This window comes from Nannospalax galili, unplaced genomic scaffold (assembly GCF_000622305.1).
Source record: "Nannospalax galili isolate Female #2095 unplaced genomic scaffold, S.galili_v1.0 scaffold889, whole genome shotgun sequence".
Classification (NCBI taxonomy): Eukaryota; Metazoa; Chordata; class Mammalia; order Rodentia; family Spalacidae; genus Nannospalax; species Nannospalax galili.
The window spans coordinates 435827-453476 of NW_008360167.1; the positions used below are offsets into that span (position 1 = coordinate 435827).

General features: G+C 42.1%; 1 protein-coding gene across 4 annotated transcripts in view; it reads left to right on the forward strand.

Annotated features, from left to right (window-relative positions):
- The first annotated feature begins 8486 nt into the window (after positions 1–8486).
- B3gnt5 (UDP-GlcNAc:betaGal beta-1,3-N-acetylglucosaminyltransferase 5) overlaps positions 8487–17650 on the forward strand; it is an 18819-nt gene continuing 9655 nt past the window's right edge. Inside the window, exons 1-3 of one of the 4 annotated variants that reach the window (XM_029559187.1) lie at positions 8494–9211; positions 9308–9483; positions 13663–13750. Coding sequence is in view for 1 of the 4 variants with exons in the window: in XM_029559189.1 (XP_029415049.1) it covers positions 8765–9211; positions 9308–9427 (567 nt within the window). In the remaining 3 variants the exon portion in view is untranslated. Of the gene's footprint in view, positions 9212–9307; positions 9484–13662; positions 13751–17650 lie in introns of all 4 variants that reach the window. The other 3 variants (XM_008824166.3, XM_029559189.1, XM_029559188.1) reach the window with 3 other exon arrangements.

Below are 17650 nucleotides of genomic sequence, written 5' to 3' on the forward strand. Positions count from 1 at the left end.
AAAGCCAGCCATGGTTGAGCAGGACCTTTGACTTATCTTCACATAGGTGCAACTGGTAAAAGAAAGGAGCCAGGGGCTCCTTCCAAGCCCATGTGACTCCTAAGGAACAGATCCTCAAATGGCCTTAAGAGTAAAAATAAATTGGTTTATCTGGGCCAACTGTATGGCCTTAAACACCCAAAAGGAAAATAGAACCAAAGATTAAAGGGGCCAATATGATTGTTTTAAGAGTCCATATGTATAGCTAAAGGCTACATAACAAGCAACAATGCCAGATAGGAGATACCATCTTTTGAGTTGTTGGCCAGGGTGGCCAAAGGGACTCCCAGACAGTAACCCAGCATAGAACTGGTAAAATGAACAGCAGACCCCAATGTTATCTAAAGGAATATTGACAACTGATTGCTGTTAGATGAGGAACAGCTGACCTTCCTAAAACAAAGACCTCTAGATAGGCTGACTAGATTCACCAGATGGACAAGTAGTGGGGAACAGCTGGGGGTGACGACGTCACTGCAGACAGTAGCAGGGATACCAGAGTATAAGGGCTCTAGTGGTGGGGGGGGGAGGCTATGGGAGGGTGCCATATGGGAAGTGGGTGTACAGTTGAATAAGATGGTTTGGAATGTTCTGTGTGATATACAGACACACAAAAAAAAAACAAATTTTAAAAAATGAATTACCTTAGAGGAGGAAGCATAAAAGTTTATGTCATGTTAATTAGTAGAGGTGATAAACATTACCATGGAAATCTACCTGATGTCTTTATAGACATACACAGATGCCAAGGATCCAAGTGCAACCGATTATGACTAGTAATAATCGATGCATACAGATTAGAGATGCATGAGCTAACATCTCAGTGTTATGAGCAAAAACAATGAGTCTTTCTGTAAGAAACAGTATATTTTAAAATGAAATGGAGATCTTTTTTAAAGGCTAAAAACTCATTCAATTTTATGTCTTACAGGGCTTATACTGAGTTCAATATTGTATAACTGTATTAATTCAACTGTGAACCTAAAAATTTTATAGCCACTTTTGAAAGAGATGTATCTTTGCTCTGGAAACTGTTAATGAGTATGTTAAAGCTATAAAGAAATGCTTCTTGTAAAACTAATAATAAAATAAAAAATAAATTAAAAAAGATGGATTGGTTATAAACTAATTCCTTTACTCCCAATACAGGATCACAATCCTTCCATTTGTATGCATTTTAGAAATAACTTTTTAAATTTTTGTAAAATATACATAACATAAAATTTACCATTTACTATTTTTAAATGTAGAATTAGGTGACAGTAGATACATTATCTTGCAGTCATTAGCTTTACCCTTTCTACAACTTTTCTCATCATTTCAAAGTGAAGTTCTCTGCACCTGTGAGATAAAGCCGCTCTTCTCTATTGTCCCAGCCACCGGCAGCCCGCATTTTACTTTCTCTTTCTATGTAGTTTCCTATTCTAAATACATTATCTAATTATAATGCTACAACAGTTTCCCTTTAGTGTCCGGATCAGTTCACACAGCATCTTGTTCTCCAGGTTCAAGTGTGTTGTCACATTCCTCATACCATCTTTAAGGCTGCCCATCTTCCACTGTGTGTATATATCACATTGCATTTATCCATCCATCTGATAATGGGTTGTTCCTACTTTGTGGCTATTGTGAATACTGTTGCTGTGCATATAGATGTGAAAGTCCTGTGTGAGTCCCTGCTTCAACTTTGGGTAATATGTAGAAGTGACATGATTGCATGATACAGTATTCTGTTTTTAACTTTTTGAGGCACACGCTCTTCTAGAAGTGTGATACCGTTTTAAATCACCAATAACAGTGCAGAGCATTCCAATTTTCCACATCTTCATCAGCACTTCTGTATTTCCTTTCCTTTTCTCTTTTCCCCCTTTGAGACTGAGTCTAATTCTGTAAACTAGGCTGGCTTCAAATTTGCTACGTAGGCCAGGTTGGCCTTGAGCTCGCACTCATCCTCCTGCTTAGCCTCCTAAACGTTGGCATCATGGGCATTGTGATGCTACATGTGTCTTGTTTTTCTTTCTGTTTTAAAGAAATAGTTGACCTGATTTTTAACCAGATCAGCAGGTTGGAGGACAAGATGGGCTCAGACTCTTATCCACTCATGTCTAAAACTGAAAGATCATTCAAATATCAGAGCTGTATATACTAGAAGCCCCCAAATATAAAAAGACAGTATGCAGGAGAATTATGATATAGAAAGATTCCTGGAACATTGCTGATAGGAAAACTATTGTTCAATTTGTAGGAACTGAATCTTCAGCAAAGAAATTATGAAATGGTTACTACTAAGCTTTCACTTCATGGAAACAAAAGGAATGCGGTTGAGATGGTGCTCAGTTGGCAGAGTGCTTGCCTAGCATACACAAAGTCCTGAGTTCCATCCCCAGCACCACATAAACCTGGCATGGTGGTATACATCTGTAATCTCAGTGGAGGCAGGAGAATCAGAAATGCCTAGGCATCCTCAGATCAGCCTAGGATACATGAGACCTCAGTTCAGAAAAGAAAAAGAAAAAAGATAGAAAGGGAGGCACGGAGGGAGGGAGACGATAAAAGAAACAAGGGGCCACACACAGTGGAACACCCATTAATCCCCATGCTTAGGAGGCAGAGGTGGGTAGATCTCTGTGAGAGGTCAGCCTGGTCTCCAGAGTGAGTTCCAGGCCAGCTGGGGCTACAGCGAGACCCTGCCTTTATAAAAAGAAAAAAAAAAGTCAAAGCATAATGTCTCCAAGTGTCGTAACTTCACCATAGGCTTGGTTCTGAACACATGTGTGCACCTGTGCTAAAACCTACAGGCAAAGCATGCAACATCAGTGAACACTGCCCAAAACACCACAGTTCAGATATGAGACAATTGTATATCATGAATTATAATGTTTCATGATCTCACAAAGTTTTCTTACAGAAACATAATGACTCAATTACAAAAATCACAGACTTTTCACAATTCTCTACCATCATTCTTCAACATATAACCACCAAGTTCGAATATCTTTGAACTGGATTGTGTTAGAATATTTAATTTTAAAATTGCTATTTGGTACCGGGGATATTGTTTAATTGATACAGTGATTGCCTAACACTGTCCAATTTGGTTCAGTTACCAGCACTGCATAAACCGGGTGTGTGGCACTAGCCTGTAACCCCAGCATTCAGGAGGTAGAGAGATAAGAGGTCATCCTCACCTAAAAAGTAAGTTGGAGGTCAGTTTCGGCTACATGTTGCAAATAAATAAATAGTCAAATAATTAGTTAATTAACTAATATTGCTGTTTGGTTGCTAAATTGAGTTTCATTAAAAATCATTCACTGAATTTTGGCTTGGGATTAAGACAAAATTTCCAGCAATTTCTGAAATGGCCCTAAACATGCTTTTACCATTTTGTATTATGTACTTATACAAAGTAGCTTTATCAGCACTAATGATTATAAAATCAAAATATCAGTCAACCCTGGGAAATGCTGGTGTGTGCTGCGTCCTTCAATCTCAAATATTCAGTCAGGATTCAATTTTTTACATAAAATTAAATCAGTACATCCATCTCATTAGTATGTAAATTTGCTTTAATCTGTAATAAATAGTAAATGTATATGTATAACAAAGAATTGTTTTAAAATAAATTTATCTATGATTTATTATCAGGAAGTATTTAGTTTATATAGCGATTTTTATAAAATATGCCTGGGGTGACATAAAAACTTCTCAAGTAAAAAAGGAGTCTTGAAAAGTTTAGGATGCCTTACTTTAGACCATCAAACCAACCAAGACGTGCACCATTTCAGATGAAATCAAAGGCTTCAGAAGGGGCTTTTCAGAAGTTCTGTTGTAACACAGTTCTCGGTATAGGAAACTATTTCTAAATATCAATGTTCTATTCATGGTAAATAGCACTAAATACAGTTCAAACACAGCTTGGGTCCTTAATTACTTTTTGGAGCTGAATGTTTCTACTAGGACTTGAAGCATCAATACTCCATAAAGCAGGTAATGAGTATTTAGTAATAAATAACTATTAAAGAAAAAGAGGCTGGGGATTTATTCAGTATAGACTACATGTTCAAGGACCTAGGTTTTCTCCAGCACCTACAAAGGGGGGAGGCGTAGACAGACATTTGCATTGTTACTGTCCATTAAATATCATCCCACCCAAACTTACATGGAAAGTTCCCAATACAAATACCTGATTCTAGTCTGGCACCACACCACAGTCAAAAACTACATACTCTTACAATAGAATATTGCCAATCATATAAATATATAGTTAGAATGCTACAACACAGATGAACCCTGAAAACATGCTAAATAGTGACAGGTACATTCAATATGACGCCACTCTACTTTTAATCCAGTCTGCTGGGCTCAGTGCAGTCTGAAATAGTGACCTCCTATACTTTCATTTGACACATGGTTCCACTTACACGAAATGCCCAGATTAGTCAAATCCAAAGAGAGGGAGAGTAGGAGAAATGGGAAGTGAGTGTGATCATCACAGGGCTTCTTCTGGAGGAATGTGCTTTGGAAGAAAATAATGGTGATATATTCACAGCTCTGTGGACACACTAAAAATCACTGAATTGTATACTTTAAAAGTGACAAACATGACATTAAGTATACCTCAAAAACCTTTTTTAAATAAAAATAACTGAATTTAAAGTAAAATACTGTGTACTTGATCAGAGTGTTTTTAGCATATTTAGAAGTTAAACACGAGAATAGAAGAGATGTGGGGCAAATGCAAGTTCACTGTTGTAAGGTTTTTATAGTATATTTCAAGTGACAATGATATTTGAAAAGACTATGATAACTTAAAGATGTATGCCATAGTCATATAAGACATAACCTGTATACCCTATAACAGACATTTACCAAATAAATATGAACAAAAAAGATACTTTGAAAAACCTCTATTTTCTGAACGCCTCTATGACGAGAATTTTCTTCCTTTCTTCTAACCTAGCACAGAGCCCAGACCATTTCCTTTGTTTAGATATGGCAAGTTTAAGTGCCAGATGCCTTTTAAAACATTAATGTGAGTCAGGCGGCATTTAAGAGTATCCTTACAAATATGTCACTTGTTCACTCAATTTGAATGTGTCCCTTGATTAAGAGAGAGGTGAGGTAGAGGGAGTCCCCTGGGGACTTGCTCAGGACCCTATATGGCCCTTGAAGCATTAACTGTAAAATCTGCCAGTGGGTGGGGAAGGAAGAAGAGATCTGAGAGTAAACATGTGTCCTTGCCACAGAGCTGCCTGAGTGTTGGCAGTCTCTGAGGGAAGCTGTCAATTTCTCCCTGTCCCTGGGTAAAGCCCACCCTATTCATAAAATAGCTGTACTGGCCCAAGATGAGTCCCAGTAAGTAGAGCCTGCCCCTTCAAGACTGTTCCTGTCCCGATGGGGCCCTACTGAGGCTCAGACCATACACTTGTGTGTTGGGACGATGGATAGAACCAGGTCCAGAGTGCCTCTCTTAGGCCAAAGACAAGAGGCTAGAACAGAGTAGGTTCTCGGAATGAGCTGTGGTGAGGACCTAGTTTCCTTCACAGTGCAGTGTTAGAGAGGCTTAGTATTGTCTCACTAGCTGCCAAAGTCCTTTGGGGCTGTGGTAGCAATGAGGAAGGAATACACTGGGGCCTTGTGCTGTGCCCGGGGCTTCTTCGAATGAAACTGTGAACATCTGCTGAACGTAGAGGCACTCAGCAAAAGTTCACGTCATGCGGAGACTAACATGGCATGCATTCACTCTGTGCAAGGCATTTTGGAGCTTCTCGAGAGAATCAGTCTCTACCTTCATGGCCAGAGTGCGTGAAGATTCTCAAACTAGCCAGGAAAACAGATCATTTTCACAGTGGCGAGATGCCATGGATTGTTCTGGGCATGTAGTGACATTTCCCATTTCATGAGAAAAAGTGAATTGCAGTCATTGGAGTATTCACTTTCTGTTTCTTGAACATACGTTTTGACATTACACCCACTATATTGAGGAATCTAAGAATCTTAGAATCTAAGCAAGAAATACAGACGGGACTGAAAGGCAATGGGAGCCGTCACCAAGGAGCAAGTGTGGGAGAAACAACCACCCTAGACCAGTACGTGAGTGGGAGGGACAAGTGGGTGGTAAGTAGAAGAGGAAGTTGGGGAAAGGTATGTTATTTTTAAGGAGTGACACTGTTTCAACAACTGGAGCTCCCAGAGATGGTGGGGGGGGGGGCAGAGCTGATCCTCTCATGGTGGAGACACTGGCACAGGGCATGAAGGTGAAACTGGCACATAGTGCGAAGCCACCTCTGCCTGATCCTCTCATAGTGGTTGTGCTGGATAGCTTTAGTGTCAACTTGACACACCTGGGTAAAGGGAGCCTCAATTGGGGAATCGCCTCCCGTGGACTGGCCTGTGGCCATATCTATAGGGTATTTTCTTGATTTTTGAGTAATGTGGGAGGGCCCAGCCCACTGTGGGTGTGCCACCCCTGGGGAGGTGGTCCTGTATTGTATAAGAAAGCAGGCTGAGCATGGGCCAGGGGAGCAAGCCAGTAAGGAGCGTTCCTCCATGGCCTGTACTTCAGCTCCTGCCTCCAGGTTCCTGCCCTGAGTTCCTACCTTAGTTCCCTGAAGAACTGTGACACACAAGATATAAGCCAAATAAACCCCGCCCAAAGTTGGTATTGATCAGAGTGTTTTGTCACAGCAATAGAAGGCAGATTAGAACAGTGGTGATTCTGGTACACAGCATGAAGCCAGACCCTTTCTCTCCCTCTTCTCCAGGTAAGATTTCTACAGCCTGTGGTTGGGATAAAGATGGCAGCCATGCACCCTATTCATCAGGATGAGCCCAGTCACTGTGTTCTGCTTTTAACTGTAACTGTCCTGGGTTTTTGCTCATCCAGCAGATAGGTAATAGGGGTTCAGAGAAGCTGGGAACCTTGCATGAGATCGCACATAGGAAGCTAGGTCAATATCTTGACAAGGGAAGCCTTGCATGAAGGCTGGCCAATTTCAGAATACCAAGCCTGTAATATTCTGGAATTTACTGGACAATGTCCGTATGGAGCCTGATCTGACAGAATCCAAAAAGCAAATCAAGCTGAGCGAGTCAACTCTGACTCATGGTGACATGATCCAACTGTGTTGGGCATTAAGTCAGTTGCTAAGCCTGCTCCTCCTTCCAGAATTTCAGTAACACTGGGCTTTTCTTTGCTCGGCAGTGTGGTAAGTGCTCTTGCACTCAGGACTTAGTGTTCTTTCCATACCCCACTGTCTGTTCTTTATTCTTTCTCTCTCTTCCTCCTCCTTCCTTCCTCCCTCCCTCCCTCCCCTTTGCCTGTCTTATCTGCTCCTTCTAACATGCAAATGCCAACTCCTTTCACTTTTCAATTTAACATGTTGGTGTTAGTTTTATTTTTCACGTATTTTCCACAGTTCTCTGGTGCTCTGCAAAACACATTCCTATTAGTATGATTCAGAGTCATTTGTGTATGGAATTTCTAGGGCTCTATGCTCACGAACAGTTACTGTGGACAGGAGAACACACTGACCTCTTTCCTCACGTTGCTGTCATCTAATTTTATTTCCAACCCATCTCAAAAACTACATGAAATCTAAGGACAGTTACTGAGTCCCACATCCTCCAACCCTACATTCTCTTCCCCTTTTCCTGGGGTGCTATGGATGGGAAGCCAGCCTGCTTCAGGAAATGGATAAAGGAACCTCCCTTTCCTATCCCCAGAAGTGTGGACACACATCAAATGTCAGTCATGTATATGGGCCCAGAGAGGGCATTGTGGGCCACTTTGCCCTTCTCCATCTCTCAGCCTCAGGTTCTCCAGCACCAAACTCCCCAAATCTCTTCACCAGTTTCTGGACTGACCTTGAACTCATGGCAATCCTCCTGTCTCAACCTGAGTGCTGAGATTATAGGAACATGACACCATGCCTGAGTTGACTTTTTAAATCACTTATCAGCATGTCTATCTGTATGTAGGATGGGATGAATATGTGCTTTATATATGTATCAGTTTTACATCAGTTATTTCCTGTAGGTCCAGTCTCACATATTCCTGTGTGTGGAACATACATATGTTGACACATGGAACTAACTCCAAATGACTGGAAAGGAGTAACGTCACAACTGAATGTATGTGAATACAACATGTGAATGTTTTAGGGGAGGAACGTATAGGAGATTATGATTTCAGGATATAAGTGGAGTGATTGACCCTACAGTAAGAATGAGCGAGCTTATTTGAGCACATCAGACCCTCTCAGAAGTCACTTACATGAATATTTGCCTGTGGTCTTGTGGGCAGGTGAGACTAACAGGTGATGAGACATTGAGACACGCCTTCTGTGGTAATTCGTGAAAAGAATTTCATGATTAGAAATACGCTGAAGGGCTTTAAAAAAGCACTCACAGGACATCCTAAAAATAGTTTGAAAGGGAAAATATAACGTTTAATGTACAGTTTTAAACTCTGTCTCGGCAAACTACTTTGAATCCCTTACCTTTTACAAAACACCTAAAGTTTATTTTACTGAATATTTAGCTTAATCTTTTGTTTGTCCTGTTTTGAAATACGTGTAATTACAAAACCGATTAAAACAGGACGTCTGATGAATGGTAATGTTTTGTTCAATAACGAAAGAGCTAGAACATTTAATGAGCAAGCAACCGAACTCAAAAGAGATTTATCCACTAGCTCCTCCCTCCAGCCGACGTGCACATTCTGATGGTGCCTGATTACAGGCTGCGCGAGGACTTTCATGTGGATGCTCCCAGTTACTTGCAGACTTTGGGGAATCACTTCCTGGAGTCCGCCGCAGACAGCGAGCTCTGGCTGTGCTCATCACCTACTCAAACCCGGCGAGTGGGGGCGGACAGGCGGGCGGAGCCACGCTTTGGAAGTGACGCCCGGAGTTGCGCAGGCAACGCCGTGCGAGGGAGGCTCCCTCGGCTGCGCCCGCCCGGGCCAGGCCCCTCGGTCAGGCCCGCCCCACTCGGCTACTCCACCCGCTCGGGGCCTCGGCTGCCGGCCCACGCCCGAGATTTAAGGTCCACTAGTTTTACGCTTGACACCAGTGACTTTTTCTCCGCCTCTGGCTGGGACGTTTGGGGACTTGGCTCGCACTCGGTGAGTTTTGCTGTAACTCCCGCTGAAATTAACCTGCTCGCGAAGGTAGTCAGCAGGGGGAAGGGGTTTACTTTGAAAACGGATTGTGGCCGTGCTCTCGTCGTTTGATGTAAAGTCCAGTTTCCTTCCTTTGTTATTTAGGCCCCCAGAAGCTCAAGCCGCGAGTGTTGTGACAAAAGACTCGCCTGCCTGTCAACCAAGATGATCAGAGAACTCCCACCCAGTCCGAACTCACTGCTCGTGAATAACTGCTGCTTGTAATGCCGGGTGGGCCGGGAGTCTCAACAGACGCTGCTGTGGGTGTAACGTGCACCGAGGTCAGTCACTGCTTCTGCGATGAAAGCGTGCGCCGGGCGCCGGCCGAACTGCCCCGGGGCCGAGGCCGCCGGGGGGTGGATGTGCCTGCCTTCTGCTGGAGCCCGGGGAGCTCCGCACCGGTTACCGGAATCCCAGGCCCGGCTAGGGTAGGCTTCCTTTGTGCCGGCCGGAGCCCGCTGAGGTCCTCCCCGGGGCTGCAGGCGCGATGTGCAGGCCGCCCAGACCCGCCCGGCCGCGTCTGACCTCTGCGGGCTCGGACCGACCTGGGTAAGAGAAAGAGCGGCCGGTCCCCTCGGGCGGCTCCGGGCATCCCGCGGAATGCTCGCGCGGGCGGGGCGGGGCGCGTCCCGGGCCTGGGGGTCCGGCCGGAACGCGGCGGAGCAGGCGCGTGCCTTCCCTGGCGGGGCGCCTTTGTTCGCTGAGCCCTGCTGGCGCGGGCGCCGGACGCAGCCCCCGGTCGCTGGGCTGCGGGGAGGCAGCTGCGGGTCGGTGGCCCGGCCCAGTTCTGGTGCGTGGAGTCCCACGCTGCTCACCTCCGAAGGATGCGCGACAGAGTTCCGGCTGAACGCCCGCGGTGGGCTGCAGAGGGGTAGCTAGCCAGAGCTATTGGCTAGGTACTGGCTGGAGAAATGCAACTAGGGAAGTGCGGCAGGAAGGGGAGCCTGGGAAATGAAGCGCTCTTCCTAAGGAGGAACTCCTATTTGCTTAACAATGCCAAAAGTCACTGCCTGCTGGTGGGACTGAGTTAGTGGCCTGCCCTGAAACCATGTAGGTGAAAGTAACGCCTGGAGATTTGCCTGTGGCTGCACTGCATTCTTGCAGCAGTGTGGGTTTTCTTAGTGATAGATCATGTTACGGGGCACCACTGTTGTCATCACCGCATAGTGGTTGGTGTTGATGGAGCTAATATTTAGTGTAACTTTCTAGTGAAAGTACACCCATTAGAATTGGATTTCTTCCTCTATGCCTTTATTTTGGGAAACAGCCTAATCACCAGAGGCGGGGATGGGGGAGGGAAAGGGATATGAGAAGCTGAAATTGACCCAGAAAAGGACAATTAAAGGTAGATGTACTATGTAGGGGAGAGAAATAAGCCCGTCCTGAACACTCCGAAAGGATGATTAGGGACCAGCCCCTGAGGGCTAAGGATAGAACAGGCTTAACACAAGTGTTAAGACCCTGGGTTCAATCCCTAGCGGGTCTTTGTTTCTAAAGCAAGATAAATTCCATTGCGTATTTAAAATGCTGTCTCCTTCCTGCTCCCTCTCTCTCCCTTCCCCCACTCCGTCAGTGTTTTATTAAGCACACACCCTGACACCCTAAGGTTGGGATGTGTTTTATGAGAGGGAAAGTTCTCTAACTTAAAGATGCTCTTCCTGAGGAAGTGAGAGGTAAAAAATGAGTAAGAGATGCTTATAATTGTCTTGCTTACTAAAAAAATTGCAGAAGGTGGAAATGAATTTTCAAAACGAAGTCGAATCACATGTTTAATTAAAATCAAGTTTATCCCCTTTATACAAAGCATCCAAGCAGGGAGTTTTGTTGTAAAAGTAAATAACTCTCTAATTGTCAGATATAGAACTTGGAACTCATGAGTTTCTAAATGGGTCATCTTTTAAAATGGGTCACTTTGGTTAAAATCATTGCACTTGATGACTTTCAGATTGTAAGGGGTTGAGTTCTGAGGCATTTCAGAACATATTGAAAGAAAGCGGGAGAAAATTTGAAGAGCAAGGTGGACACTATTGGGGTGGTGATTTTATGTTTGCTCAATTGAGATCTAACAGATTATCAAAAGAGCTGTGTTATTGGACGTTAAATCCCTGCCAGTGAAGATGTAGCCAAAGTGGTATGAATGTAGAATTATTTTTCTTCCAGTATGCAGTACTTTATGTATTGCTTTTTATATGCAGGAATATTTATATATAGGAATTATCATATTTAAAGATAAGATTGATCAGGCAAGAGGTGAACTTTGAATAAAAAAAATTTATTTAAAAACATTTATTTGGGATTCTTAATAATATGTAATATAAAATTTTTTTTTTCAGTTTGAGTCTTCATTAAGTCTCTGGCTAAGAGAGCAGCATTTTACCTAACATTAAACAAACCTCTGACAAACTCCAAATCACCATTCCAATACTTGGTTATAAGACAGCCTAGATAAAATATTTGGAACCTGTATCCAGCCACTCTTCCCAGCCAACTAGTCCAGCCTTGGAAGACAAAAGAAAAATGAGAAGGAACACAATAGAGGGATGCTTTTGGAAGCCCATGTCAAGGAACTCCAATGGACTCTTGTAGGAACATTTGAAAAGTGCCCTGTTCTGACTTTTTTCTAGTTCCCTGTCTAGAACTTGTAATGCTAATTACTCTTGCCTTTACTTCTCCTTCGCATCTCCTATTCACGATTCAAGGACTTTCTTCTCCCCTTAGAGACCAGTTATGCAATTTGGGAGTCTTTTAGATAGATAGAAGGGGTACCCCAATTGCCTCACCCTGTATCTCTGTTCCGCATAGAAGAAGCCAGAGTGGTTGGCGTCCCTATATCCTATTGGCAATTTGGGTAGCCCCTTCAGAGGATGGCGTGATAAGAGCAGGAGGTAGGAATTGGCTAAGCAGTTAGGGTAAAAAGACCCCAAAGAAATGTAGCCAGTTTCTTGGCTAAAAAGTCAAAATGTCTTTGGTCTTCTTAGCAACAAAGGCCAAAAATGTCAAAAGTATTTGGGAGCTTTTATCTAATTCTTAAAAGATTTTAGGCTTACCTCTTCAGAGGGGGACGGAAATGTTGGAGGGAAGGGAGTGGGCAGGGATTTGATCAAAACACCTTATATGCATGTATGAAATTCTCAATAAAGTTTTTGTAAAAATTAAAAATATATATATTTGGAACCTGGTAAACAGTATGAAGGAGTTGGGGAGGGGGGGATCTTAGCTCTCATTTTGCATGTGGCTGTAATGGAATTTAAATGGCCCTGGAATTTTATCAGAACAAAAGCTGTAATATGTGGGCAATCACAGTCTGGCAAGATATAGCCCTTCTGCCCTCAAAATACTGCTTTTTCTACTTTCCAAAATACTTCTACTTTCTACTTTTCAAAAATAATTTTTACATTTAATGTTATGAGTTCAAAGTCTGACTTTGGTTGGTCACTTAAGTTTTCTGTTCTGTGGTGAATTAACATTAGAAACTTCTTTACTGTACAATAGAGTGTGCTACCAGGTCTGTAGGCAAGAAAATTTTGAAAAGTCAAGTTCAAGATTTTGTGACGTAGCCTCTAAAATCTACCTGAGATTTCATATTTCTTTTCCTCTTTTTAAAAAAATATTTTCATTTATTATTTTGTGTATGAATGTATTGCCTGCATGTATGTAAGTGCATGTCATGCAGTGCCTGCAAAGGTCAGAAGAGAGGACATTGGATCCCCTGGAACTGGAGATACAGATGGTTATTAGCCACCATGTGGGTGCTGGAAACCAAACCGGGTCCTCTGTAAGAGCAGCCAGTGCTCTTAACTGCTGAGCCATCTGTCCAACCCATTTTTTCCTCTTTTTCCACAATTATTTCTATAACTGCTGGGGTTTTATACAAAAGAAGCTTAACAGGTTGATTTAACTCAGGTTTCAATCTCCTTAACTGATAGGGCCTTTTCATCTCACATCTCTGTCATCCTCATTGAAAGGCATCTTAAGTGTTGTAAGTATTCAGGGAACCTTAGCATTCTTTACTGTCAAGAATAATTGAAGACTATCCTTGGTCAGTTAGGAAGATATGCCTACTCTCAGTCTGAACAGTATTTGGGATCAATTAGGTGGTCCTTAGTCATTATTTAACAAATTCATATCTACTATTTTTTTAGAAGAAGCATAGTAAAATATGGCATTTTGGAAGGTAGAAACCCACCCCCAGAACTATCAGCCACCTACTAATCTGTGCTGATTAGTGGTAAACACATATAAATGGTTTCTGGGGAAAGAGAATGCTTGTGTGCTCTCTGATTGAACTACACTTCACGATTTGTCTTAAATGAGCTTCAGAAAACACTGACACCCAGTTTAGAAACGAGTCAAATGCATATGCCCAGTAAAATATGAGACAGACTATGCATGTATTTGGGGTTTTTTGTTTTTTTCATTCTAAAACTCTTGGATTTTCTGTTCTCTCCTCCATCTATCAGGTCCAGATTCCTTCCAGATTGCAGCAGTGTCTACCTCTGAAACATCTCTGAAGTCTTCCTCAGCATCCTGCCTGTGGCCCCCTTCACAGTATGTGGACTTGTTAGTCTGTTAAATTCATTAAATGTAGACATTGCTTACTTTCAGGTCTGACTAGAGTAAGGCATGTCCTTCATAAAAGGTGATTTATCACAATAAACCTTTGCTCAGTGAAGACAAACATTTATACTCTTACGTTTACATTTTCTTTTACTTTTTGTCCTGTGTGGCAAACTCTCAACCAAATGTTGCCTCCAGCTGTCCATAAACAGATATACCTCCACTGAACAGCAGGTGTAAGATGCATTAATACCACTGCATTCCCAGATCACCTTTTTTCTTACCGTGGTTGGACCTGATCTGTCCTTTTAAACTTTTTGCCATCTCTTCCCCTCACATGGGCTCCTGGCCACAGTAACTTATTTGACATTCCTCACTCTAGCCATACTGTGGCTCTTGTGTGCTTTCAAAGATTCCTATGCTAGTCCCTCTTGGAACAAAATGTCTTGCTCCTGTTTCCTTTACCCTTAAAACCAGCTCCAGTTACTACCGTTGCTCCCGCTCCTGAACTGCCTCTCTCTCTTCCCCATGTTGAATTCCAGCCGTTATTCTAGGTTCTGTTCTTTGGCTTTTCCTCCCTCAAAACTGTCCCCAGTTTCACCTTCTCATCTCAGAGGCGAGCTCTTCCCTTACAACATTCTTGGTTTAGCAAACGTTTGATGGTATCAGATTTCTGGACAAATTTCCCATGGCCTTCCTCTTCCTCTCCCACCAAATTCAGCATTTCAGATGTACCTTGGCATTTTTTTTTTAGATCCTAAGAAATCTCAGGAATGTTTAAAAAAGTCCCAGATTGAATAAATGCTAATCTTCTGGTGACTCAAAGAAGTCATTGTGTATAAAGAGTCCTAGTGAGGTAGCAGAGGTGGGGTTCGGAATGCTGGAGGCTTTTGCTATGATTTTTATCACGTTAAAGGGGCAAACAATCAATACTAATATGTGAACCTGTGTTTTCTTAACACAGGCACTGGCTATAAACCTTATGATAGCTGGTTTACACCGTAAATCATGTTCACTTTTGCCAACACTTTATGAGCCAGTATTCAAGATTTGCCTGTCCTTGCTCATGATTTTAAAAGTTTTTAAAATATTTTATTTGCATTTTATTTTAATTTTGTGGTATTGCTGGGGGGCGGGGTGAGGGGATATACACACATGAGTAGAGGTGCCCAAGAGCCTAGAAGGACTAAGAGCTGGCGTTAACTCCCTACTGTGGGTACTGGGAACCAAATTCAGGACCTCTGTAAGAGTGGTACACGCTATTAGCCATTGAACCATACTCCAGTCCCCCATGATGAAAATTTTCATAAACCTTTTTCTTTCTTTTTTTTTGGTATTTTTGAGACAGGGGCTCCCTATTCAGGGCTGTCCTGGAACACTCTGTAGACCAGGCTGGCCTTGATCTCACAGAGATCCATCTGCCTCTGCCTCCCGAGTGCTGGGATTAAAGGTGTTTGCCACGCCTGGCAGATAAATTTTTTTAAAAATTTTTCAATGTATTATTGAATTATTATGGATTTCATATAATACATCTCAATATTTAGGTCCCCTCCCTTATCTGTAACCTCCCCATAGTCCACCCACTGGATTTCATGCATTCTGTCATATATGTTAAGACTTATCGAGTCAAATTTGTGTGCCCAGATGTTTGTCAGTGTGAGTTCATCCATTGGAGCCTGTTCAGCCTGTCTAGAGTCTCTCCCTTAAAGAAGACCAACTCTCCCTCATCCCTGCAGTAATCAGTTGCCAATAGTTCCTTGGCTAAAGTTGGAACCAGCTGTCCCATTTCTCTAGTTCTATGCTGGGTTTTGTCTGATTGAGTTTGTATGGGTCTTGTGCATGTTGACACCATTGCTGTAAGTTCATATGAGCAAGTCCCCAGAGCCCTGGAAGACTGTTTCCTTACATGTACCACCCCTGGCTCTTACAGTCTTTCCACCCCTTTTTCTGCAACGGTCCCTGAGCCCTTGGGTGGGTTGGGTTTAATATAGGAGTCCTATCCAGGGACATACACTCTGCAGTCTCTTATTCTCTACACTTGACCAGTTGTGCCCCTCTGTGTTCATTGCCCTCTGATGCATGAGAGAGCTTCACTGATGAGAGTTGAGAGGTGCATTAATATTCTCTTTGCCTTTTATTCCACTGTGTTCCATGAGCCTTAGGTGTAAAGGTTCCATTGTGGATGTGTCACTTAGGGTTGGGCATCTCACAGACACTTATTCTCTGTGTGACCAGTTGTGGAACTCTGTAATAGTCTCCATCTGTTGCAAAATAAGCTTCTTTGAAGGTGGTGACTAGTATACTTACCTGTAAATATAAAGACCCATATTTAGCATATAGTAAGAAATTACATTTGTCTAGGGATGTAACAGACATAGAGTTTTCTCTAGTATCTATGACCTCCCTAGCCATGTGGATTATTTCTGGGATAGAGTCATTCCCTGTAGATAGAATTGTTCAGATATTTGCTAATAAAATTCTTGTTCCAAATATCCTCTTTGGTTTTCCTCCCCTTTTCCTGTTTTCTCTTTCTTCCTCCCCAGTGCTCAACCTTCTGCCACTCTGGATCACTGTCAACCCTCTAGCAGTCTTTGTAGAAAAGACTCTCTGTACGTACAGGACACAGGCTCATGAGATCACTTCTGTCTGTTGTCTACTGCTATTAGAACCTTGGAAATAAGACAGAGAAAGAAGAAGTCCTAGTTTATGTTGATGGAGAGATTTTTATTTTTAGAAAAAAGATTACTTAGTAAAAAAAAAAAGTGCTAACAAAACACAGGTGGTAGTAAATCCTAAATGACTCCAGATTTCATATGGTGGAACAGACTTCTTTGCCTGCTTTGTTAACTTCTCTTGGCCTGGCCCCAATCTGCTTCCTTGCTCTGGGAACTGTGGGAAGAGCCAGGGCAGGAAGGAAGGACAGCTAATAGCTGAGAGACTGATTTTTGAAGATTAAATGGTTAATCTGGTATCTCAGTGCCGTGTTTGGTCTTCTGCAAACATAGAGAGATCATTTCTCTCTATAAATTGTTGCTATGCTTAAAGTGTTACTAGGTATGTAAAGCACTCAAAACAGTACTTGTTGTGTAGAAAACATACGCATGTTAGCAACTGTTGATTGAGTGGATTAAGAAGCTTCTTTCTTGGGTAGGCCAGGAAAACAAAAGAAAACCAGAACAAAACAGTGAAACAGTGGAGGATTATGTGGCAACCCAAACCACTGTGCTTCAAGAGTGAATTTAGAAGGTCAAGTTTTAGAAAGCAAATGTTTGGCCTGAGACTTTCTTTGTTTTCATCTTTTCTCTTTCAAATTCCACATAATCAAACTAGTTACTAGGACGTTTCAGTGACAGTATAACTTATGTCACCAATTTCCTTAGCAAAGGCTTAGGACTTATCTTCACACATTTCTTCATTTGATATTTCTGTCTTTACTTCCCCCATAACAAGCAACTAGATCTCCCCCCATGTTTAGTATAATTTAATTTGCATAGGTGGGGGTCTTATAGCTGGATCACACAGTAGGGTTTGTAATCCAGTCCTCTGTAGCCCTCTCATCCATTGGAATTTAAAGTCTTTGGACTAAATCTGATTCAGGGACCAATTCTATAAATGCATTCTTTATAGAAGGATGACTCCAGATGGCTTATAAATTTTGCCTATGGCTTGAGGTAGTATTATAGCCATAATAATAGCCACAAGTCCACAAATCATCGATTTTTTGCATTAATTTCAATTTTTTTTAAATTATTTATTTAATAACAACATACTTAGAAGAAGCATATCATTACAACACAATTGACATATTCAATAACGGTTTCCTGAGGTAGGATGCATCATTTTCAAAATTGGCTGTAAATTTTTAGGTTTACAGTTGAATTAATATAATTA